This window comes from Corylus avellana, chromosome ca2 (genome assembly GCF_901000735.1).
Source record: "Corylus avellana chromosome ca2, CavTom2PMs-1.0".
Taxonomy (NCBI): domain Eukaryota; kingdom Viridiplantae; phylum Streptophyta; class Magnoliopsida; order Fagales; family Betulaceae; genus Corylus; species Corylus avellana.
Genome location: NC_081542.1, coordinates 2,432,762 through 2,456,652, shown reverse-complemented (window position 1 = coordinate 2,456,652; position 23,891 = coordinate 2,432,762). Strand labels below are relative to the sequence as shown.

At 36.1% G+C, this 23,891-nt stretch overlaps 4 protein-coding genes and 1 pseudogene across 6 annotated transcripts; all 5 read left to right on the top strand.

Annotated features, from left to right (window-relative positions):
- The first annotated feature begins 748 nt into the window (after window positions 1-748).
- Window positions 749-2,586, top strand: LOC132172852 (AAA-ATPase At3g50940-like). Of its 2 annotated transcripts, XM_059584420.1 has the most exons (3): window positions 749-1,708; window positions 1,879-2,433; window positions 2,514-2,585. In XM_059584420.1, exons 1-2 carry the CDS (start codon window positions 767-769, stop codon window positions 2,410-2,412), a joined length of 1,476 nt encoding a protein of 491 aa, XP_059440403.1. In that variant the 5' UTR covers window positions 749-766; the 3' UTR covers window positions 2,413-2,433; window positions 2,514-2,585. The 2 variants fall into 2 exon arrangements, with proteins under 2 accessions (XP_059440403.1, XP_059440402.1); XM_059584419.1 differs by having other exon boundaries at window positions 1,879-2,586.
- A 2,690-nt stretch (window positions 2,587-5,276) lies between these two features.
- LOC132171754 (AAA-ATPase At3g50940-like) lies at window positions 5,277-7,507 on the top strand. 2 transcript variants are annotated; one of them, XM_059583148.1, is made up of 2 exons: window positions 5,277-6,356; window positions 6,713-7,507. In XM_059583148.1, the coding sequence occupies exons 1-2, from the start codon at window positions 5,349-5,351 to the stop codon at window positions 7,268-7,270; spliced, it is 1,566 nt and encodes a 521-aa protein (XP_059439131.1). In that variant the 5' UTR covers window positions 5,277-5,348; the 3' UTR covers window positions 7,271-7,507. The 2 variants fall into 2 exon arrangements, with proteins under 2 accessions (XP_059439131.1, XP_059439129.1); XM_059583146.1 differs by having other exon boundaries at window positions 5,277-6,362.
- A 3,096-nt stretch (window positions 7,508-10,603) lies between these two features.
- On the top strand, window positions 10,604-11,813 carry LOC132168403 (AAA-ATPase At2g18193-like; annotated as a pseudogene).
- A 3,771-nt stretch (window positions 11,814-15,584) lies between these two features.
- On the top strand, window positions 15,585-18,236 carry LOC132171285 (AAA-ATPase At3g50940-like). Its single transcript, XM_059582569.1, has 2 exons — window positions 15,585-16,777; window positions 17,650-18,236. Exons 1-2 carry the CDS (start codon window positions 15,743-15,745, stop codon window positions 18,103-18,105), a joined length of 1,491 nt encoding a protein of 496 aa, XP_059438552.1. The 5' UTR covers window positions 15,585-15,742; the 3' UTR covers window positions 18,106-18,236.
- A 1,641-nt stretch (window positions 18,237-19,877) lies between these two features.
- On the top strand, window positions 19,878-22,981 carry LOC132171883 (AAA-ATPase At3g50940-like). The gene is made up of 2 exons (XM_059583295.1): window positions 19,878-21,087; window positions 22,316-22,981. The coding sequence occupies exons 1-2, from the start codon at window positions 20,053-20,055 to the stop codon at window positions 22,772-22,774; spliced, it is 1,494 nt and encodes a 497-aa protein (XP_059439278.1). The 5' UTR covers window positions 19,878-20,052; the 3' UTR covers window positions 22,775-22,981.
- The last annotated feature ends 910 nt before the right edge of the window (window positions 22,982-23,891 follow it).

The following is a 23,891-nucleotide window of genomic DNA, read 5'->3' as shown; positions in this document are numbered from 1 at the left end:
TTGGAGATTATACAGTTGTCTCGTTTTCTGCAGGTCTTTCAACTTCTCTCTCTTGGTTCAGATCTTTTCAACTCATTGTTTCTATTTTTAGCCCACACTGCACATCAGCTGCCGAGGAGAAAGGAAAGCACGGCTTTTCTTCCTTCTTCTTGTTCATTAATTATCTCCTGCAGTCTGCAGAAGATAAAAGACAAAAGAGCAGCTCCTCTTCGTTTTCACGTCTCAGCCTCTCACGTTTCTTGCCTTTCTTTCTGTTTTTGGAACATCCATCCACTGCAGAAAAGAAAGGTGAACATTGCCTTCCTTCTATTTTATAATTAAGTTTGAAAGGTAAATATTTCAAACTTAATTATAAAATGCAAGAATTAGTACAAATTGAAAACTAGGGTCTTAAAGTAAATTTACCAAAAGCACATAGGACAAGAGGATCCTATGCATTTCAAGTGAAATTAATAAGAGTCATTGGAGGGTCTCAATTCATCATCTTTGCTTTATTCACCTTGGAAATCATAAACCGTCCATTAATGTAAGAACCACTACTTTTGTTTTTTTCCAAGCCCAGCCCTCAATAGCTCTCCTCTTGAACTCATACCTATATATAATAAGGAGGCGTTGATGCCCAACAACAAGACAACAACCTTTAAACCAACATTTTACATCCTACTTCTCCATCATGAATTCTGTTCTTCACAGCTTTTCCTCGTCTCTGAAGAGCATACCTACAGCTTCATCATGGTTCGAGGCCTATGTGGCCCTCTCCACATCTATGATGCTTTTGCAAACTGCGATCAATCAATTCATACCGGTGAATGTTCGATCATACATCATGTCAAGACTGAAGAGCTACTTCTTTGGAACTGTTGCCGATGTCTCTTCTCTTGTCACTCTCACCATCCCTGAGTTCTGGGAGAACATGGGTCGTAACAAACTCTATGATGCTGTCAAAGAATATCTACCTTCCAAGATCAGCAGTGCAAACAAAAACCTCAGAGTCGGCATGGGAGGAGGTAAGAAGATAGCGATGGCAATCGAAGGTGGAGAATCCATCGTCGACGTCTTTGACAACATAAAGCTTACATGGACATGTTCCCATCAGAAAGATCAGCAACAGCAAGCGTCGACAGATTTCTTTTCTCGTCGGCAACCGATCCCGAGTCCTACTCAATCAGACGCGAGACCCATGTACGTGCTGAGTTTTGATGAAAATGATAGAGAGAAAGTCATGGATTCTTATCTGCCTCATATCGTGAACAAATACAATGCTATGAAAAAGGGAAAGAAGGTTTTGAAGCACTACACGAGGACGAGTGGCGTATGGCAATCATCCGTGCTGGAGCATCCGGCAACATTCGACACGGTTGCCATGGAACCCGAGTTGAAGAATGCTATTATCGATGACTTGGATCGGTTCCTGAGGAGGAAGAGTTTTTACAAAAGGGTTGGGAAAGCTTGGAAGCGTGGCTATCTGTTGTATGGGCCTCCCGGAACTGGGAAAACCAGCCTGATTGCAGCTATGGCAAATTACTTGAAGTTTGATGTCTATGATTTGGAGCTTAGTGGTGTTCACTCCAATGCAGATCTGATGATGTCGTTGCGTAATACGTGTAATCGTTCCATTCTTGTGGTTGAGGACATAGATTGCAATAGTGAGGTCCAGGATCGATCAAGAGAAGATGGTGATCGTGCTCTAAAACGTCAGTTTAAAAGGGTTAGTCTGTCCCAAATACATCCTAAGATTTTTCGTTCAAAATTCATACATTCTTTGAAATAAGATACTAATCTCTAATATGTTCCGGTCATCTGTCCATTTTTATCTCATTTTTTTACGTGGCTTTTTGTCTCTTGCTTATTTATATGCTTTTTGTGTTGTTTTTGCAGTTCACACTCTCAGGTTTACTAAACTCCATAGATGGTTTGTGGACAAGGAGCTCAGAGGAGCGAATCATTGTGTTTACTACCAATCACAAAGACCAAATAGATCCGGCATTATTACGTCCTGGTAGAATGGACATGCACATTAACTTGTCATTTTGCACCGTTAATGGGTTCCGAATCTTAGCTTCCAATTATCTTGATGTCCAAAGTCATCCGCTCTTTGAACCAATTGATCGCCTGTTAAAAAAATTACAGGTCACTCCAGCAGTAGTGGCAGAAGAATTAATGAAGGATGATGATGCTGATGTTGTTCTTTCAAGATTCATTAATTTCCTTGAGCGAAAGGAGATGGGGGGCGATGGAATGAAGGATGTTGGTGATGAAAATGAAATCCCACTCTGTAGATCAAATAAGATAGAGATTGAAGATGATGAAACTAAAATCCCGCCCAGTAGATCAAAGAAGATAGAGATTGAAGATGAAGATGAAGATGAAGATTTCAACGATGACGAATATGAAGATGAATATGAATTTTGATGGCAAATAAAGAGCAGACTAGTATGTGTTACAAATTAATGTGCTTTGACATGTTAATTTTTACTTTTGGTTGTGTTTTACTGAACTCTAGTTTGTTGCAGGTTAAAAAGTGTGTTGTGAAGCCGGTGTGTGTGATTCTAGAACCTACTTTTGTAAAGCTTCTCTTGTCTTTGTATTGAGTAGCTGCTGAAAATCAGAATGCAAGAGAAAAAAAGAAAAGTAGAAAGAAAGAAAGAAAGAAAAAAAAAAAAAAAGAGAGCTCATTTTGCAGAAAAATCCATTTCTCCCCTGTTTTTATTCCTCTGTTTTTCCCCTGCTTTGTGTACATTTTCTGCAGAAATTCTGCAGCGACTTCCTCTCTTATTTACTTGTGTTTCTTTTGTCTAACCTACTGCCCATTGAGAGGTGTATTGCTAAAACATCCAGCCAACAGTATGAAAGAGTGCCGTCTAATCCTACTATAGTACTATGATCTATATTTTATAACGATGAAGTAATTTTAGAACCTATTTTATCTTAATGAATTCAATTACATTAAAAAAAATGAATGAATTGAGCCTGAATTAATTTACTTGTATGTAATCCGAAATGATTAACTCATGATGGGTTTTGAGCAAATGAACAATTTGAGAAAGCCAACTCGTATAATTGTTGGGACCTTCCAGTTTGACGTCAACCATATGGAATATTTGGAAGTGTAAAAGTATGAGCACTAAAAATGTGTGAGCGCTCTGATACAAAGAATGGATGCTCCCTTGATCAGTTGGGAGGTCCATGTTTTGTCTTAATTATAATATAAGATTACAGTGTTTGTCTTACAATATACATGGGAGAACTAGTTTATGGCCGAGTATACATATAAAAGGAATGGTCCGTATATATATTGATATGAAAGAATGCTGTAATGCGTGTTGTGGTATATATGGAAGGAGCCATTGGTAAAGATCACAAGGAAATAAAGTCTATATAGCCGTTGGAGAAGAGTAACACCTTGGAGATTATACAGTTGTCTGGCTTACAATTTCATCGTCTCGTTTTCTGCAGCTCTCTCAACTTCTCTCTCTTGCTTCAGCTCTTTTCATCTCTTTGTTTCTCCTTTTAGCTCACACTGTGACACTGCTTTCCTTTCTCTTGTAACTTGTTCATCATCTCCTGCTGCAGAAGATAAAGAAAAAAGAGCAGCTCCTCTTCGTTTTCTCTGCAAGTGTTCAGGCCTTCAGCCTTTGGGTTGTTGCTGCATTTTTCTTTCCCTTTTTGTAACACCCATCCACTGCCTAAAAGAAAGGTCAGCATTGCTTTCCTTCTGTATTTTCGCTTTTTTGTACGGTAGCTCAGCTGGGTTTCGCTCGATGTTATACAAGGAATACATGTTATTTTTTATAAACTAAGTTAAAGGAAATTTCTTAAACCTAGTTTAGAGAAAAACTTTGTTCATAATAATTCCCTTTGTATCTCACATATTTTCACTCGTGACGTGACACTTGCCTTTCCTTTTCCTTTGAGTGATTATTTTTTCATTTGCTTTTCTTGATAATTTTATTTTATGATAGAAATTCTACAAAAGACAATTCATTGTACTAATATATCATTTAAGCTAAAGACTAACAATTAGACAATGCAAGAATTAGTTCAAATTGAAAACTAGGGTCTTAAAGTAAATTTACCAAAAGCATATATGCATTTCAAGTGAAATTAATAAGAGTCATTTTTATTAAGAGGGATGATAGAGACCCAACTATTTTGCCAAACTTTAGGCCAACTTTTGCCTTATTTTTTAATTAAAAAAAAAAAACAAAATGAAAAATGAAAAAAATGTGTGAAGCAATAGTATTTTTTTTGGTATTTAAAAAAAAAATGGTATTTTTCTTCATAATAATGTTATTTTAAAAAAAAAAATTAAAAAATAAGCATGACTTAGTGGGCTGCAGCAAAGAACATCAATAAGGAACGAAAATACTTCTATGATTGTGATACTAGCAACAAATCAAAGAAATTTTCTTAAAACAGTAGATGCTATCTAAGGTTTTAAGGAAAAACACAAAATAAACTTAACTCTGAGTATTCTTATTAAACAAACTCAATAATAATCAAAATCTGCATTTCTAGAGGTTATAGCATGTATTAATTTATAGACTCCCAAAACCCAAAACCTAATAAAACACAAAATAAAGTCGGTTATTGAAATTCTACGAGGCCCATCCGGATGGGATAAACCCCCGTTCGGACGGACCCTCCTAAAACTGAAAAGAAAGAGCGTAAAACAATGAAAAATTGAAAATAACATATAGACATTCGGACGGCTTGGACGGCCTGCGAACGGACGTTATTTTGACCTAGTAAACATCAAAATTAGCAAACTCTTATGAAACATGACTTTGTAGATCTTTAAGTTAGCTTTCCAAAACCGCAAAAATTGCTCCAATTGAAGGTCTGAAACTATAGATATGATCTTTTTAGTAGCTCGTCATGTGCGAATTTTTTCCTAATTATCGCTGTTCTTTATGGAATCCTTAATTTTTCGGTCTACATCATTCTTCTTAGGTCGGAGAGAATTCACCCTCAAATTCACATCCTTATCATTAATGTTTGTAGGAGTTAATTTTCACCCAACATTACAAAATTAGCTCAAAGTTAAGCAAAATAGTGGGCCTTTAGCATTTTCTTTTTATTAAACCGTGCGGTGCATTGTAAGAAAGCACTAGTTTTGTTAATTTATTCACCTTGGAAATCATAAACTATCCAATCATGTAAGAACCAGTGCTACTTTTGTTTTTTTCCAAACCCTCTCAATAGCTCTCCTCTTTACTCAGGCTTATATATATAATAAGGAAAAGTTGAGGGCCACACAACTGGGCCATGTGAGTTATCACATTGATCGAATTCCCAAAGCAAGAATCTTTAAACCAAGATTTTACATCCTTCTTCTCCAATCCATCATGAGTTTTTTTCACAGCTTTTCCTCATCTCTGAGGAGCATACCTACAGCATCATCATGGTTCGAGGCGTATGTAGCCCTCTCCACATCTATGACGCTTTTGCAAACTGCGATCAATCAATTCATACCGGTGAGTGTTCGATCATACATAATGTCAAGATTGAAGAGCTACTTCTTTGGAATTGGAACTGAGGCCGCCGTCTCTAATTCTCTCGTCACTCTAACCATCCCTGAGATGTGGGAGAACATGGGTCGTAACAAACTCTATGATGCTGTCAAAGAATATCTACCTTCCAAGATCAGCAGTGCAAACAAAAACCTCAGAGTCGGCATGGGAGGAGGTAAGAAGATGGCAATGGCTATCGAAGGTGAGGAATCCATCGTCGACGTCTTTGACAACATAAAGCTTACATGGAGTTGTTCCCATAATCAGAAAGATCGGCAACCGATCCCGAGTCCTACTCAATCATATGCGAGACCCATGTATGTGTTGTGTTTTGATGAAAATCATAGAGAGAAAGTCATGGATTCTTATCTGCCTCATATCTTGAACAAACACAAGGTCGTGAAAAAGGGAAAGAAGGTTTTGAAGCACTACACGAGGACGAGGGGCTTATGGCAATCATCCGTGCTGGAGCATCCGGCAACATTCGAGACGGTTGCCATGGAACCCGCTTTGAAGAAGGCTATTCTGGATGACCTGGATCGGTTCCTGAGGAGGAAGAGTTTTTATAAAAAGGTTGGGAAAGCTTGGAAGCGTGGCTATCTGTTGTACGGCCCTCCTGGAACTGGGAAAACCAGCCTCATTGCAGCTATGGCAAATTACTTGAAGTTTGATGTCTATGATTTGGAGCTCAGTGCTGTTCACTCCAATGCAGATCTAATGATGTCGTTGCGTAATACATCTAATCGTTCCATTCTCGTGGTTGAGGACATAGATTGCAATAGAGAGGTCAAGGATCGATCAGGAGAAGATGGTGATCGTGCTCTAAAACGCCAGTTTAAAAGGGTTAGTGTACGTTTCCCAAAAACATCCTAAGATTTTTCGTTCAAAATTCATACATTCTTTGAAATAAGATCCTAATCTCGATCTATTATTTTATGGTCTTTAATTTGTCGATATTAAATTTGACACATCATGGAAGCGAGTGGGATAAATAGTATATATGAGAAATAACAATATTACGCTTTATTAGTCTCACATGTCTTATTCCCTAGTGACCAAAAAGATAAGCCTCAACTTAGTTTTATGGCATAAAGTAGTGCAAAAGTGTAATATTGTTATACACTCTATTTTAATCTCGCTTTGTTGATGTGGTTTTTTGTCTATTGCTTATTTATATGCTTTTTGTGTTGTTTTTTCAGTTCACACTCTCAGGTCTACTAAACTCCATAGATGGTTTGTGGACAAAGGGTTCAGATGAGCGAATCATTGTGTTTACTACCAATCACAAAGACCAAATAGATCCAGCATTGTTACGTCCTGGCAGAATGGACATGCACATTAACTTGTCCTTTTGCACCGTTAATGGGTTCCGAATCTTAGCTTCCAATTATCTTGATGTCCAAAGTCACCCGCTCTTTGAACAAATTGATCGCCTGTTAAAGAAATTACAGGTCACTCCTGCGGTAGTGGCAGAAGAATTAATGAAGGATGATGATGCTGATGTTGTTCTTTCAGGATTCATTAATTTCCTTGAGCGAAAGGAGATGGGAGGCGATGGAATGACGGATGTAGGTGATGAAAATGAAATCTCACTCTGTAGATCAAATAAGATAGAGATTGAAGATGGTGAAAATAAAATCCCGCTCTGTAGATCAAAGAAGATAGAGATTGAAGATGAAGATGAAGATTTCGATGACGATGAATTTGAAGATGAAGATTTTGATGACTACGAATTTGAAGATGAATATGAATTTTGATGGCAAACAAAGAGCAGACTAGTTTGTGTTACAAATTAATGTGCTTTGACTTGTTAACTTTTACTTCTGGTTGTGTTTTACGGAACTCTAGTTTGTTGTAGGTGAAAAAGTGTGTTGTAAAGCTAGTGTGTGGTTCTAGAACCTACTTTTGTAAAAGCTTCTCTAATCTTTGCTTTGCGTAGCTGCTCAAAATCAGAATGCAAGAGAAAAAAGGAAAGTAGAAAGAAATTTTTTTAAAAAAATAGAGAGCTCATTTTGCAGAAAAATCCATTTCTTCCCTGTTTTTATTCCTCTATTTTTCCCCTGCTTTGTGCACATTTTCTGCAGAAATTCTGCAGCGACTTCCTCTCTTGTTTACTTGTGTTTCTTTTGTCTAACCTACTGCCCATTGAGAGGTGTATTGCTGAAACATCCAGCCAACAGTATGAAAGAGTGCCGTCTAATCCTACTATGATCTATATTTTATAACGATGAAGTAATTTTAGAACCTATTTTATCTTAATGAATTCAATTACATTAAAAAAATGAAATCATCAATTGAGCCTGAATTAATTTACTTGTATGTAACCCTAAATGATTAACACATGATGGGTTTTGAGCAAAGGAACAATTTGAGAAAGCCAACTCGTATAATTGTTGGGACCTTCCAGTTTGACGTCAACCATATGGAATATTTGGAAGTGTAAAAGTATGAGCACTAAAAATGTGTGAGCGCTCTGATACAAAGAATGGATGCTCCCTTGATCATTTGGGAGGTCCATGTTTTGTCTTATTTATAATATAAGATTACAGTGTTTGTCTTACAATATACATGGGATTATGGGAACTAGTTATGACCGAGTATATATACATATAAAAGGAATGGTCCGTATATACATATGAAAGAATGCTGTATATATGGAAGGAGCCGTTGGTAAAGATCACAAGGAAATAAAGTCTATATAGCCGTTGGAGAAGAGTAACAACTTGGAGATTATACAGTTGTCTGGCTTATAATTTCACCATCCCGTTTTCTGCACCTCTTTCAACTTCTCTCTTGCTTTTTCAACTCGATCTTTGTTTCTCTTTTTAGCTCACACTGCACATCTGCTGCTGAAGAGAAAGGAAAGCACAGCTTTCCTTCTTCTTGTAACTTGTTCATTATCTCCTACGGCAGAAGATAAAGACAAAAGAGCAGCTCCTCTTGTTTTCTCTGCTAGTGTCTGCTGCATTTCACGTTCCTTGCCTTTCTTTCCGTTTTTGTGACACCTATCCAGTGCAGATGGGTTTCTGCTCGATCTTGTTCAACAATTAAAGCATTTCTCTTCTTTTACTGCCAACATGAGACAAAACACTTGTTTCCCATTTTTTCTCTTGCAAAGTTGGTCCACGTGACACTTGCCTTTCCTTTTGGCTGATTACTTTTTCATTTACTTTTTTTTTTTTTTTTTTGCTGCTAGAAATTCTACAATTAAAGAAAATTCATTGTATTAATATATCATTCAATTAAGCTAAATATTAACTATAAAATGCAAGCGTTATAGTGCAAAATAAGTTATGATAATGCTTATTATATATATATTATTAAGAAAATGCACACTTTTAAGCTATTATTAGTTATTTCTTAAACTTTGGAGCTAAAATGCAAAATAATGATACTTTATGGGAGTTGAAGATATTTTTCCCCCAAGTCTTTTATAAATTAGTGTGAAAATTATTCATAATTAATAATTTTTTTATAAAATGTATGTTTGGCAATTTAACCATTAAGTAATTAAATTAACTTGAAAGAAATTTGAAAGTCATGGCCTCCTGGCCGGCTAATAATACTTGTAGTTGTAGCCTAGGTAGGTAATTGGAAAAATCCATTGCAGTGCAAAATTTGGCACGCGTAACCTTACCAGATGCCAGATGGGTTCCTTTCATCGATGTTTTTGAAAGCATTCCCTTTGACCAAATCCCCTCCAATCCATCCTCCCCTCTCCCCCCGTAGTTTGTCTGTAGTGTCTATTTTGTTCGCTGCTTGCCCTAGCAAAAAAAACAAAAAAAAATAAAGGAAAAAAGAAGAGGTATTCTCAAATTGGGCTACTATAGGTTGCAAGAGAGGACAAAGAGATCAATCAGCAACACCCTGTCATACCTCTTTGGTTTTATAATAAGGTGGACTAAATGACAAGTACTTTAAATAATAGGAAAATATAAATTTACTTCTTCACTAAGAAAGCAATTTCAATTTTTTTTTTTTTTTTCTCATAAGTTTGTTAAATCCGACTTTTTAACTCTTTTAAGTTGTTCTCATTCTCCGTTCAAAATCTTCTAAAATTGATTGTGCAAGATTAATGCCATTTTGTCATGTTAGTCTAAAAAAATAAAAACAAGAATAGGCCACCCCACAAGGGTGGTGACTATCCCTAACGTAGGGATGGTTCACAAGAGCACTCTAAACTGTTCAAATAAAAGTGAGAAAATTTATTTTATTTTGTTACATTTAACGTTGTTATGTCACACAATAAATATATGTAGCCACATTATTTAAAACTTTTAAATAACTTAATTTCCCCAAAATTAATGATTGGGATTTTATGAGCTCTATAAAGTCGAATATCCTAAAAACATTAGAGGGTCTCAATTCATCATCTTTGGTTTATTCACCTTGGAAATCATAAACCCTCCAATGTAAGAAGCACTTTTGTTTTGTTTTGTTTTTTTCTTTTCTTTTCAAGCCATCAATAGCTCTCCTCTTGAACTCATGCCTATATATGAGAAGGAGACGTTGTGGCCCAACAGCAATACAAGAAACCTTTAAACCAACATTTTACATCCTACATTCTCCATCATGAATTCTGTTCTTCACAGCTTTTCCACGTCTCTGAGGAGCATACCTACAGCATCATCATGGTTCGAGGCCTATGTAGCACTCTCCACATCTATGATGCTTCTGAAAACTGCGACCAATCAATTCATACTTGTGAGTGTTCGATCATACATCATGTCAGGATTGAAGAGCTACTTCTTTGGAACTGTCGCCGGTGTCTCTTCTCAGCTCGTCACTCTCACCATCCCTGAGTTCTGGGAGAACATGGGTCGTAACGAACTCTATGATGCTGTCAAAGAATATCTACCTTCCAAGATCAGCAGTGCAAACAAAAAGCTCAGAGTCGGCATGGGAGGAGGTAAGCAGATAGCAATGGCAATCGAAGATGGAGAATCCATCGTCGACGTATTTGACAACATGAAGCTTACATGGAGATGTTCCCATAATATGAAAGATCAGCAAGAGCAAGATTCGCCAAATTTCTTACGTCGTCGGCACCCGATCCCGAGTCCTACTAGTACTAAATCAGAAGGAGGCCCATGTACGTGCTGAGTTTTGATGAAAATCATAGAGAGAAAGTCATGGATTCTTATCTGCCTTATATCTTGAACAAATACAAGGCCATGAAAGAGGGAGAGAAGGTTTTGAAGCACTACACGAGGACGAGTGGCTCATGGCAATCATCCGTGCTGGAGCATCCGGCAACATTCGACACGGTTGCCATGGAACCCGAGTTGAAGAAGGCTATTCTGGATGACCTGGATCGGTTCCTGAGGAGGAAGAGTCTTTACAAAAAGGTTGGGAAAGCTTGGAAGCGCGGCTATCTGTTGTATGGGCCTCCGGGAACTGGGAAAACCAGCCTCATTGCCGCCATGGCAAATTACTTGTTTGATGTCTACGATTTGGAGCTCAGTGGTGTTCACTCCAATGCAGATCTGATGAGATCATTGCGTAATACGTGTAATCGTTCCATACTAGTGGTTGAGGACATAGATTGCAATAGTGAGGTTCGGGATAGAGCAGAAGAAGTTGGTCATCATCATCCAGTAGATCCCACGTCTAGCAAGGTTAGTGCATGTGTCCAGAAAACATGATTCAAACTTCAAACTACTTTCTCATCTTTACTTTATAAATTTCACTTATTTAATGATATATATGTTGTTGAGTAATGCTAGATAATACGTCCAAGAGTTTATTAAAAAAGACTTCGGAATGTCCAAGGTCAATTAATCTAAGATTAAGGGAATCCTTTGTACTTTTTATCTTTTCATCTATTTGCATGTTTTTTGTGCTGTTTTTGTAGTTCACACTCTCTGGTCTACTGAACTCCATAGATGGTCTATGGACAACCGGCTCAGAGGAGCGAATCATCGTTTTTACTACCAATCACAAAGACCAAATAGATCCGGCATTGTTACGTCCCGGTAGAATGGACATGCACATCAACTTGTCATTTTGCACCTTTAATGGGTTCAAAATTTTAGCTTCCAATTACCTTGATATCCAAAGTCACCCACTCTTTGAACCAATTAAACGCTTTTAGAGAAATTACAGGTCACACCTGCAGTAGTGGCTGTAGAATTAATGAAGGGTGAAGATGTCGATATTGTTCTTACTCGACTTGTTAATTTCCTTGAGCGGAAGGAGAAGAAGGGCGATGGAATGAATGACGCAGTGGATGAAAACGAAATCCCACTCCAGAGATCAAAGAAGATGAAAATTGATGTCAAAGAAAGATCAGCAGATTAGTACGAAAGAGCTGCCCTCTAATCTTACTATGATCTATATTTTGTAACGGTGAAGTAATTTTAAAACCTACTTTACCTTAATGAAATCAATTCGAATAAAAAATGTAATTTGATTAATCATAATTAAATGATGAATTGAGCCCGAATTAATTTTACGTGTAAACTGATTTTTTTTTTTTATTCATAGAAAGTCTAGCATACTCTAAATCCCTTTACTTACTTTTGCGCACGAATATTATCGAGAATTTGCCTACGTGGACCGATTTTTTTATTATAATTTAATTTTAATCAAAGAGCTAGGCACAATTAATTATATTTTCAGATGCGTATCTTTAGGGTCTCGAATCTAAAATAGACTGAGAATTAATTGGGGCGGGAAATTCATCAAATTGAAAACTAGGGTCTTCTCAGAAAAAAAAAAGAAAAAGAAAAAGTAAATCGATCAATATATCCTATATAAACTTTGGACGGCCTTAATTAATCATTTTGGTTTACTTCCAATTTCACCTTGAAAAACATAAACCGTCCTATATATATATATATATATATATAGAACCCCGGCCCATGCCTCATCACTGGCGCCCCAATGCCCCACTAAAAAAAATTTGGAGAAAGTCCATATACCCTTTTCAAATTACCATCCAATTGATAATGTCCTTCTTAAACTTTAAATTGCGACAATGTACCCCTCAAACTACTAAAACATTGTCAATGTCCCCCTCATTGACGAAACTACCCTTAGTAAAATTTTAAAAAAAAAAAACTAAAATTTCTGAAAAAACCTAAAATAAAATAAAATAAAATCTTTTTATTAGAAAAAAAAATTAAAAAATTTCGTTTTTTTTTTTTATATTATAAAAATTGAAAAATTTTCGTTTGTTTTTTTTTTTTTTAAGAATGTTTTCTTTTATAATTTTTAAATAAAAATTTCCGTTTAAAAAAAAATTAAAATATTTTCGTTTAGAAAAAATTAAAATTTTCGTTTTTTAAAACATATTTAAAAAAAAAAATTGATTTTTTTTTAAAATAAAAATTTCGGTTTAAGAAAAAATCGTTTAAAAATTAAAATAATTTTTTTAAAAAAATTAAAATTTTCGTTTAATTTTTTTTTTTTGAATTTTAGGGGTATTTTTGTCATATTGATAAATATATAGGGGCATTTTGATCTTTTTTGCTAGCTTTGGGAGGATATTGACAATGTTTTGGTAGTTTAGAGGGTACATTGTCGCAATTGAAAGTTTGGGGGGACATTGTCAATTGGGTAGTATTTTGAGGGAAGTATGTTGACTTTATCCAAAAAAAAATTTTAATAACTCTTTTTGGCCCTTGGGGGTGGCTGGCCACCACACCCGTTGCAATTTCTTTTTTATTTTTTATTTAGTTTTTATTCTTGTAATTTTGATTTAAAAATTTACAGAAGAAGGGCTGCCATACCTACATTTGATAGGCTAAATGTGAAAAAATGATCGGCATTTTTATAAATTTTAAGAGCAAAAAGAAAAAGAAAAAAAAATTCAAAATTAGACACGTACGAGCCCGCTGCGGTGTTACATGTGTACTTTTAGTCATATAAATATATAATGAGGCAGACATAATTATTCTTATATTATAACAGGGCTAGTGTACTTTTGGAATAATGTTTCCCGAAATACCGGTGCGTGGCTCACAAATGTTGCCCTTATAAAACTATTGTGGCCTCTTTTATAAACGCTAAACGACAAACATTTTGACTGTACTAGTCTAGAAAGTTCAAAAATCATTCCACCAATAATTGTTCCAACCAATAGTTTGCCCTTGTTTTTTTTTTTTTTAAATAAAAAATAAAAAATAAAAAATCTTGCTCAGTAAATTAAGTTATAAATTTAAATTAATAATAAATGGTGAATGTTGCTTTTCTTTTGATAAGAAACCACTAGCTTTCTTCTTAAAGCCATCGAAAGGAAAGGCTTGAAAGTTGAAACCCACCACTAATTAATTTGTTCCGATCAAAAAGAAGACGCACAAAATCCTCCTATTCATCCACCTCACCGACCGATGGATCCCATCATCTCAAGTAGAGTTGTTAAGTGAGCGAAGCGTTCCGCGAGTAAGCTCGGGCTCGGCTTGTGCTCGACTCGAATATTAAATGAAGCATTTTATGAACACAAATCCTAGCTCAAATATTAAACGAAATAAGTTCGGCTCGACTCGACTAGGCTCGTGAGCAAGCTCGTATAAGCTCGTGTGTGTGTGTGTGTGTATATATATATATATATATATATATATATATATATATATAAACTAAGTAATACATAATTAATTATAAATCTCATAATTATTAAAATCTTAAAATTGCATTTATATTTAAGCGTTAGAGAATGAAAAATTCTAAACCCTTCGTGATCAAAGAGAGAGAGAGAGCAATCATTAAAAAGACATCGATTCAATTAGAGCAGACCCAAACGAAAGGAAGAAGAATCAAGCAGAAACTATTGAGGGAGATTGCAAAAGGCATAAACTATTGAAGAATCATACAGACCCAAACACTATCACTACCTGTTTGATGAGCGAGAGTGAGAGAGTCAGAAATGAGAGTTCAGGTGGAAGATGCGTTGTGACTATTGAGGGGGATTGAGAGAGACGTTGAAAAAATAGTTTTTTGTAGGGGGCGTTATCCCAATGCAGTCTAAATGCAACCTATTAACTTGTCCCACATTGTTAAGAAAACATTAATCTCCAAGTTTGCTTATCTATAAAAGGATGCATATCCTCTCTCTTTGAAACCAAATGCCTTGCTGTATTGACTCAGGCTCCATACTCGACTAGCTAGGTTAAACAAATACTCATATGCAAACTATCTTCTTAAGCCGTTTAAGAGTACTTTAAGTTAATTTTTTTTTTACTCGATTTTTTTGGCTCGCCCTTAAGCTCGACTCGAACTCGAGCTCGAGTAAAATTTAAACGAGCGGCTCGTTTACACCCCTAATCCCAATGACAAATTGTCATTTACGAGACAATAGACAAGCAGTGGACTGTAGAGGGTACTTTCGGTAAAGAGATGGAAAAAGGTAGGGGTGTCAACCCGGTCCGGTTTCCCGGTTTTTGGCCTAAAACCGGAACCGGAACCGGGGTACCCCGGTTCTCAATTTTGAGAAACCGGAACCGGAACCGGGACCCCGGGCCAAAGAGAAGAAAAAATAATGAAAGGTGATGTACGGGAGATAATGCATGTGCTTGCTGTGGAAGACGGTGCTCAAAAGCCTCGTCAAGGTATCTGAGGTACATCAAACATGACAATCCATCTAATGAAAACGATCGACAATCCAATAATCTTTAAAGCAAATATGAATGAATAAGTATACCCCCACTTCCTGCAAATCGTTTGGAAGTATTCTCAGCTTCTTCCCCTTTTCAGCTTTTCTTTCCTCCTCCTTATTATAGATTAATAAGGGTGGAAGAGAATCTTTGTACGTAGGATTCTCTCTCCTTTCTCCCTTTGAAAAGCCAAATGAAAAAAAGAGAAAGAAAACCATCTGCCCCACTACTTCTCAAAAGATATCAATGAAGAAAAATAGTAATAGTTTTTGAATGACTTAATTCTGATCGTTAAATTAAATAATTATCAAAATTCTAACTTTTAGATTAAAGTTGATTTTAGTGATAACCCAGTAAATCCAACCTAACTATTTTATCATCCTACGGTCGAAATCAAACTACAATCTCAAACAATATCGTCGAACGGTGAATAAAAAAAATGGTCCAACGTAAGAACCAGTGCTACTTTTGTTTTTTTCCAAGCGCTGAATAGCTCTCCTCTCGAACTCAGGCTTATATATAATAAGGAAAAGTTGAGGGCCAAACAACAAGGCCAGTGTGAGCTATCGCATTGATCGAATTCCCAAAACAAGAACCCTTTAAACCAAGATTTTACATCCTTCTTCTCCATCAATCATGAATCCTGTTTTTCACAGCTTTTCCTCGTCTCTGAAGAGCATACCTACAGCATCATCATGGTTCGAGGCCTATGTAGCCCTCTCCACATCTATGATGCTTTTGCAAACTGCGACCAATCAATTCATACCGTTGAATGTCCGATCATTCATCGTCTCCAGATTGAAGAGCTACTTCTTTGGCACTGCTGCTGATAGCTCTTCTCACATCACCATCACTGAGATCTGGGAGAATATGGGTCGCAACGAACTCTATGATGCCGTCAAGGAATACCTACCTTCCAAGATCAGCCGCGCAAACAAAAACTTTAGAGCCGGCAAGTTGGGAGGAGGTAAGAAGGTAGCAATTGCAATCGGAGGTGGAGAATCTATCGTTGATGTCTTTGAGGACATGAAGCTCACATGGAGATATTCCCATCAGAAAGATCAGCAGCAGCAACCGCCGATAAATCCATCGTCTCGTAAGCAAATGATCCTGAGTCCTAATGATCAATCAGACGCAAGGCCCAAGTATGTGCTGAGTTTTGATGAAAATCATAGAGAGAAAGTCATTGATTCTTATCTGCCTCATATCTTGAACAAATACAAGGCCATGAAAGAAGGGGAGAAGGTTTTGAAGCACTACACGAGGGCGAGTGGGCCATGGCAATCATCCGAACTGGGGCATCCGGCAACATTCGACACGCTTGCCATGGAACCCGAGTTGAAGAAGGCTATTCTCGATGACCTGGATCGGTTCCTGAGGAGGAAGAGTTTTTACAAAAAGGTTGGGAAAGCTTGGAAGCGCGGCTATCTGTTGTATGGGCCTCCTGGAACTGGGAAAACCAGCCTCATTGCAGCCATGGCAAATTACTTGAAGTTTGATGTCTACGATTTGGAGCTCAGCAGTGTTTTCTCCAATGCCGATCTGATGATGTCGTTGCGTAATACGTCTAATCGTTCCATTCTTGTGATTGAGGACATAGATTGCACTAGAGAGGTCCGGGATCGATCCGAAGAAGATGATGATCACCCTCTAAAACGCAGGTTAAAAAGGGTTAGTGTGTCCTTAAAATCTATTGCTTTTCTTTCCGATCATCCTTATTTTTTAAAAAAAAAAAAAAAAAAAAAAAATTATTGTTATTCAAGTTGGAAAAAAAAGAAGAGAAATTACATAAAAAGTAAAAACAAATGGCGAGCAGCTTTACAAAAACAAAGGGTGGGCAACCCTCTTTTCCAATCATCCAATCATGATCTTTGGTGGTTCTTTTTTCCAGTATCTCCCTAACTTTTGCTTCTTTTTCCAGCTGTAAATACCAAATTTGCAAAACTATTGGAGTGGCCGATTACCTTTGCAAGTATATATATATTCTATTTATTTATTATTATTATTTTTTAAGTAAAGCTACTCATTACTTATTTATCGCACTCATTTTTCATTAATTGACATGACTGTTTTAATTATCTTTCAAAGTCAACAAGTTTTTTCAATTATTAATTTTTTTTTTTTAAAAGTAGAACGCATCAACTAATATATGAAATGAGTGTAATAAATAAGTGTAAGAATAACATTATTCTTTATTTTAATCTTAGTTGTCTTATTGCCTAGTGGCCAAAAAGATAAACCTCAAGTTAGTTTTCAATAGCACAAATTAATTGCAAAAGAGTAATGTTATAAACTCTATTTTTATCTCATTTTATTGTTGTGATATCGTCAATTAGCCATTGAAATCTTTTCTTTTTCATTATAACAAGAATTGATTTAGGAATTGTTTGGAAAGTGTGATATATAACATTTCTTGTTAAGTAATTTTTTTCTACAAACTAATGACATTAGAGTGTCCAAGTTCAATTAATCTAAGATTAAGCTAATCATATGTACTTTTTGTCTTATTGCCTATTTATATGTTTTTTGTATTGTTTATGCAGTTCACACTCTCAGGTCTATTAAACTCCATAGATGGTTTGTGGACAAGCAGCTCAGAGGAGCGAATCATTGTGTTTACTACCAATCACAAAGACCAAATAGATCCGGCATTGTTACGTCCGGGTAGAATGGACATGCACATTAACTTGTCCTTCTGCACCATTAATGGGTTTCGAATTTTAGCTTCCAATTACCTTGATGTTCAAAGTCACCCACTCTTTGAACAAATTGAACACTTGTTGGAGAAAGTACAGGTCACTCCTGCAGTAGTGGCAGAAGAATTAATGAAGGGTGATGATGCTGATGTTGTTCTTACTGGACTTGTTAATTTCCTCAAACAAAAGGAGATGGAGGGCAATGAAACGAAGGATGTAGTCGATGAAAATGAAATCCAACTCCGAAAATCAAAGAAGATGAAAATTGAAGACGAAGACGAAGATGAAGATGAAGATTTTTGATGGCAAACAAAGAGCAGACTAGTATGAAAGAGCTCAAAGAAGGGGGAGTAAAGAGAGCCCTATAATCTTACTATGATATATATAACGATGATGTAATTTTAGAACCTATTTTATCTTAATGAAATGATGAATTGAGCCTGAATGAATTTACTTGTATATAATCCAAAATAATTCTTCTGCATTCAGTGATCACTAGGAGTGTACAAGTGGTTGCGGTTAGCGATTATTGGCTAAAACTACTAACCGTAACCGCCTAAGGCGATTATTGGATTTCAATAACCGCAACAGCTCTACTTAGGTAGTTAGCAGTTATTTTATAACCGGCGGTTAGTGATTATTTAAATCAATAACCAGCAGTTTTATAACTTTTTTTATATGGGCTTTTTGAGGTGTTTTGGGCCTTCATTATGCTTATTTTTTGAGCTTATTTTAAATAGTTTTGAGTCGAAGTGTTTCAAAAAACAATGAATATGATGAAACCTTATCCCTAACTTGTATTTAAAAAACCACAATTTTGGTGTTTAACAACAAAACAACAAAAACCACAATCAAGAAAATATCATCTTTAAATACGGATCTTGATCATGTTGAAGATACTACAATTTTACATTTCCTTACAAATTTACGCGATAATTCACGTTATACTTATTATGTTAACGACTAATTAATTAATAAAATTATTTAGTGGATCATGAATCATAGCTTTTAATTATCTTTATTCTTTAGTGACTAGCTGTGGTAAGCAGAAACAGAACCAAAATTTCTCATTCGAAGGTGTCAAAATACAAATAAAGGGTCAAATTTAATTTTGATTAGGCCAAGCTTAATTTTGAAGCTTAAAAATTAAGTTTGTAATGTGATGAGACTCTAATTATAGTTTTAGCAATTTCTAAGAAACAGAGCAACCGACCGCGGCTCTGGTCACTTTGGAAGGCAAGAGGCAGGAACCACAGAGATGAGAGGAAGGTTTAATGTTGTTTCTAGATAATGCTGCCTTATACTTCAAACCAACCGTGTGGACCAGTTCTAGTTGACCCATTGGGTTGACGAGCACTTGGCGGTCGCATTACCAGACTACAATTTCAAACAATATCGTAGAACGGTCAATAAAAAAAAAATCGTCCAACGTAAGAACCAGTGCTACTTTTGTTTTTTTCCAAGTCCTCAATAGCTCTCCTCTCGATCTCAGGCTTATGGGATATAATAAGGAAAGGTTGAGGGCCTAACAACAAGGCCAGTGTGAGTTATCTGTTACGAAATTGATATTAATTGGCAACTAATTTTTCATCAGCCATTTATGCAAAAAATAAGTTTGAAAATAAAACACACGAGAACACATATGTACACAAAGAATTTACGTGGTTCAACCCAAAACTGGCCTACGTCCACCAACAAGAGAGTTCCATTATGAACAAATTATTACAACTCACAGTACATACTTATACCACCCAAATACACTTTGCCCCAAAGAAGAGCCTCACACACTTCTCTCAATATAGTAAGTGCTAATTAAGTTAAAAAGACAAAAACACTCACTCTTTTGCACATCCCTAGCTCTCTTCTTTGTTACTCACTAAAAGAAAAAAACTCCCTTCTTAGGATTACTTGTGTGGAGTTACTGCCCACTTCACCACAATAGTCGATTGACTATATATAAGCAAAACTCACAATTCTCTTATAAACATAGCCTACAATTGTTAACAATATGATTTGCATTTACTGCTCCTTTTATCAAAGCTTCTATAGGGATGAAGACTAATAGAACCAATTAGCCTCAATTGTCGACAATCTTCTAAAGAAAAGTATAGCATGCCAATTTTTATCCTTTATGGCAACCACCATTTTTGACTTTGAAGTACAAGTCTTAACCAACATTATCGCATTGATCGAATTCCCAAAACAAGAACCCTTTAAACCAAGATTTTACATCCTGCTTCTCCATCAATCATGAATCCTGTTTTTCACAGCTTTTCGTCGTCTCTGAAGAGCATACCTACAGCATCATCATGGTTCGAGGCCTATGTAGCCCTCTCCACATGTATGATGCTTTTGCAAACTGCGACCAATCAATTCATACCGTTGAATGTCCGATCATTCATCATCTCCAGATTGAAGAGCTACTTCTTTGGCACTTTTGCTGATAGCTCTTCTCGCATCACCATCACTGAGATCTGGGAGAATATGGGTCGCAACGAACTCTATGATGCCGTCAAAGAATACCTACCTTCCAAGATCAGCCGCGCAAACAAGAACTTTAGAGTCGGCAAGTTGGGAGGAGGTAATAAGAAGATAGCAATTGCAATCGAAGGTGAAGAATCTATCGTTGATGTCTTTGAAGACATGAAGCTCACATGGAGATATTTCCATCAGAAAGATCAGCAGCAGCAACAGCCGATAAATCCATCATCTCGTAAGCAAACGATCCCGAGTCCTACTGATCAATCAGACGCAAGGCCCAAGTATGTGCTGAGTTTTGATGAAAATCATAGAGAGAAAGTCATTGATTCTTATCTGCCTCATATCTTGAACAAATACAAGGCCATGAAAGAAGGGGAGAAGGTTTTGAAGCACTACACGAGGGCGAGTAGGTCATGGGAATCATCCGAACTGGGGCATCCAGCAACATTCGACACGATTGCCATGGAACCCGAGTTGAAGAAGGCTATTCTGGATGACCTGGATCGGTTCTTGAGGAGGAAGAGTTTTTACAAAAAGGTTGGGAAAGCTTGGAAGCGCGGCTATCTGATGTATGGGCCTCCTGGAACTGGGAAAACCAGCCTCATTGCAGCCATGGCAAATTACTTGAAGTTTGATGTCTACGATTTGGAGCTCAGCAATGTTAACTGCAATGCCGATCTGAGGATGTTGTTGCGTAATACGTCTAATCGTTCCATTCTTGTGATTGAGGACATAGATTGCACTAGAGAGGTCCGGGATCGATCCGAAAAAGATGATGGTCCTCTAAAACGCGAGTTTAAAAGGGTTAGTGGGTCCTTAAAATCTATTGCTTTTCTTTCCGATCATTCCTTTTTTTTTTTTTTTAATTAAATTATTGTTATTCAAGTTGGGAAAAAGAAAATGAGAAATTACATAAAAAGTAAAAACAAACGGCGAGCAGCTTTACAAAAACAAAGGGTGGGCAAGCCTCTTTTCCAATCATCCAATCATGATCTTAATTTGGTGGTTCTTTTTCTCAGTATATCTCCCTAACTTTTGCTTCTTTTTCCAGCTGTCTATACCAAATTTGCAAAACTATTAGGGGGTGTTTGGCAAAAGGCATGGCGTTGTCATTTTCCTGATGTAAAATTACACTTTTACCCTTTAGTTGTTTCTCCCAAAATATCCAGCGCTGTACTCTTTGGGACCAACTGCCCTTGACTCCCCGTGAGAGACCACGCGGGTCTAGGCCAGACCCAGGCGTGGGGTGTGGCCAAACCCGCTGTTGGTCTGGCTGGACCCAGATGGGTTGTGGCTAGACAGCCTTGTTAGTGGAGGGGACTAGGCCGCCATCTCTTCTCCTCTCCGCCTCGCTGTGACTCTTCAAAGTCGCCAAGGTCTTCTCCTCCGACACCTTTCTTCGCTACTCTCGCCGGAGCTTTCATGAGCTCTCCCTTCTCACAATTCAAAACCAGAATTTTTTTTTTAAAAAAATTTGTTTTTAAATTTTTTAAGTAAAGCTACTCATTACTCATTCATCACACTAGTTTTGCATTAAATGACATGACTGTTTTAATTATCTTCAAAGTCAGTAAGTTTTTTTAATTTTTAATTTGTAATTTTTTTTTTAAAAGTAGAACACGTCAACTAGCATGAAATAAGTGGAATAAATAATAAATAAGTGCAAAGAATAATATTACTCTTTATTTTAATCTTACTTGTCTTATTGCCTAGTGGCCAAAAAGCTAAACCTCAAGTTAGTTTTCAATAGCACAAATTAATTGCAAAAGAGTAATGTTATAAACTCTACTTTTATCTTACTTTATTGATGTGACATTGTCAATTAGTCATTGAATTTTTTCTTTTTCATTATAACAATAATTGATTTAAGAATTGTTTGGAAAGTGTGATATATAACATTTCTTGTTAAGTAATTTTTTCTACAAACTAATGACATTAGCGTGTCCAAGTTCAATTAATCTAAGATTAAGCTAATCATATGTACTTTTTGTCTTATTGCCTATTTATATGCTTTTTTGTGTTGTTTATGCAGTTCAGTGAGTTCACACTCTCAGGTCTATTAAACTCCATAGATGGTTTGTGGACAAGCAGCTCAGAGGAGCGAATCATTGTGTTTACTACCAATCACAAAGACCAAATAGATCCGGCATTGTTACGTCCGGGTAGAATGGACATGCACATTAACTTGTCCTTCTGCACCGTTAATGGGTTTCGAATTTTAGTTTCCAATTACCTTGACGTTCAAAGTCACCCACTCTTTGAACAAATTGAACACTTGTTGGAGAAAGTACAGGTCACTCCTGCAGTAGTGGCAGAAGAATTAATGAAGGGTGATGATGCTGATGTTGTTCTTACTGGACTTGTTAATTTCCTCAAACAAAAGGAGATGGAGGGCAATGAAACGAAGGATGTAGTCGATGAAAATGAAATCCAACTCCGAAAATCAAAGAAGATGAAAATTGAAGACGAAGACGAAGATGAAGATTTTTGATGGCAAACAAAGAGTAGACTAGTATGAAAGAGCTCAAAGAAGGGGGAGTAAAGAGAGCCCTATAATCTTACTATGATATATATAACGATGAAGTAATTCTAGAACCTAGTTTATCTTAATGAAATGATGAATTGAGCCTGAATTAATTTACTTGAATGTAATCCGAAATAATTCTTCAACATCTACTGATCACTAGAGGTGTACAAGCGGTTGTGATTAGCAATTGTTGGCTAAAACCGCTAACCGCAACCTCTTAAGACAGTTATTAGATTTTAATAACCGCAACGGCTCCACTTAGGTAGTTAGCGGTTATTTTATAACCTGCGGGTGATTCAAATCAATAATCGGCGGTTTTATAACTTTTTTTATATGGGTTTTTTGAGGTGTTTTGGGTTTTCATTGTGCTTATTTTAAATAGTTTTGGGTCAAAGTGTTCCAAAAAATAAAGAATATGATGAAACCCTATTCATAACTTGTATTTAAAAAACCACAATTTTGGTGTTTAACAACAAAACAAAGTCGTTTTAATATTATATTTTTAATATAAAATATAAAATATATATTTATATTATTATATATAAAAGTAGGCGGTTATAAACGGTTAGCGGTTGCAGAGCAATTATAACCATCCTGTTTATACAGCTTACTGATCACTTAGTATGACTATTGCAAATGTGCCATCTGCCGAAGGAAATGTTTTTGTTTTCGTTTTTCTTTTCATGAGTGAAAAGAGTTAGGGAGTAGTGGTCATCCCATAGTATAATAGTATGGATCATGTTAAAAATAAATTGTTCTTATCTTACTGTCTCAATCGAAAAGGCAATAAAAAAAAAAAAAAATCAAATGAATACCTAATAATAATAATAATCAAGAAAATATCCTCTTTAAATATGGATCTTGATCATGTTGAAGATACTACAATTTTTACATTTCCTTACAAATTTACATGATAATTCACTTTATATTTATTATGTCAACTACTAATTAATTAAATTATTTAGTAGATCATGGATCATAGCTTTTAATTATCTTTATTCTTTAGTTACTAGTTGTGGTAAGCATAAACAGAACCAAAATTTCTCATTCGAAGGTGTCAAAATACAAATAAAGGGTCAAA

Bases quoted from the DNA above. Each gene is read 5' to 3' on its own strand.
- LOC132171754 (XM_059583146.1), top strand. From the start codon at position 5,349: ATGAGTTTTTTTCACAGCTTTTCCTCATCTCTGAGGAGCATACCTACA. The intron at 6,363-6,712 runs GTACGTTTCCCA...TTGTTTTTTCAG, and splicing joins GCCAGTTTAAAAGGGTTAGT to TTCACACTCTCAGGTCTACT.
- LOC132171285 (XM_059582569.1), top strand. From the start codon at position 15,743: ATGAATCCTGTTTTTCACAGCTTTTCCTCGTCTCTGAAGAGCATACCT. The intron at 16,778-17,649 runs GTTAGTGTGTCC...TTGTTTATGCAG, and splicing joins TAAAACGCAGGTTAAAAAGG to TTCACACTCTCAGGTCTATT.
- LOC132172852 (XM_059584419.1), top strand. From the start codon at position 767: ATGATGCTTTTGCAAACTGCGATCAATCAATTCATACCGGTGAATGTT. The intron at 1,709-1,878 runs GTTAGTCTGTCC...TTGTTTTTGCAG, and splicing joins TAAAACGTCAGTTTAAAAGG to TTCACACTCTCAGGTTTACT.
- LOC132171883 (XM_059583295.1), top strand. From the start codon at position 20,053: ATGAATCCTGTTTTTCACAGCTTTTCGTCGTCTCTGAAGAGCATACCT. The intron at 21,088-22,315 runs GTTAGTGGGTCC...TTGTTTATGCAG, and splicing joins TAAAACGCGAGTTTAAAAGG to TTCAGTGAGTTCACACTCTC.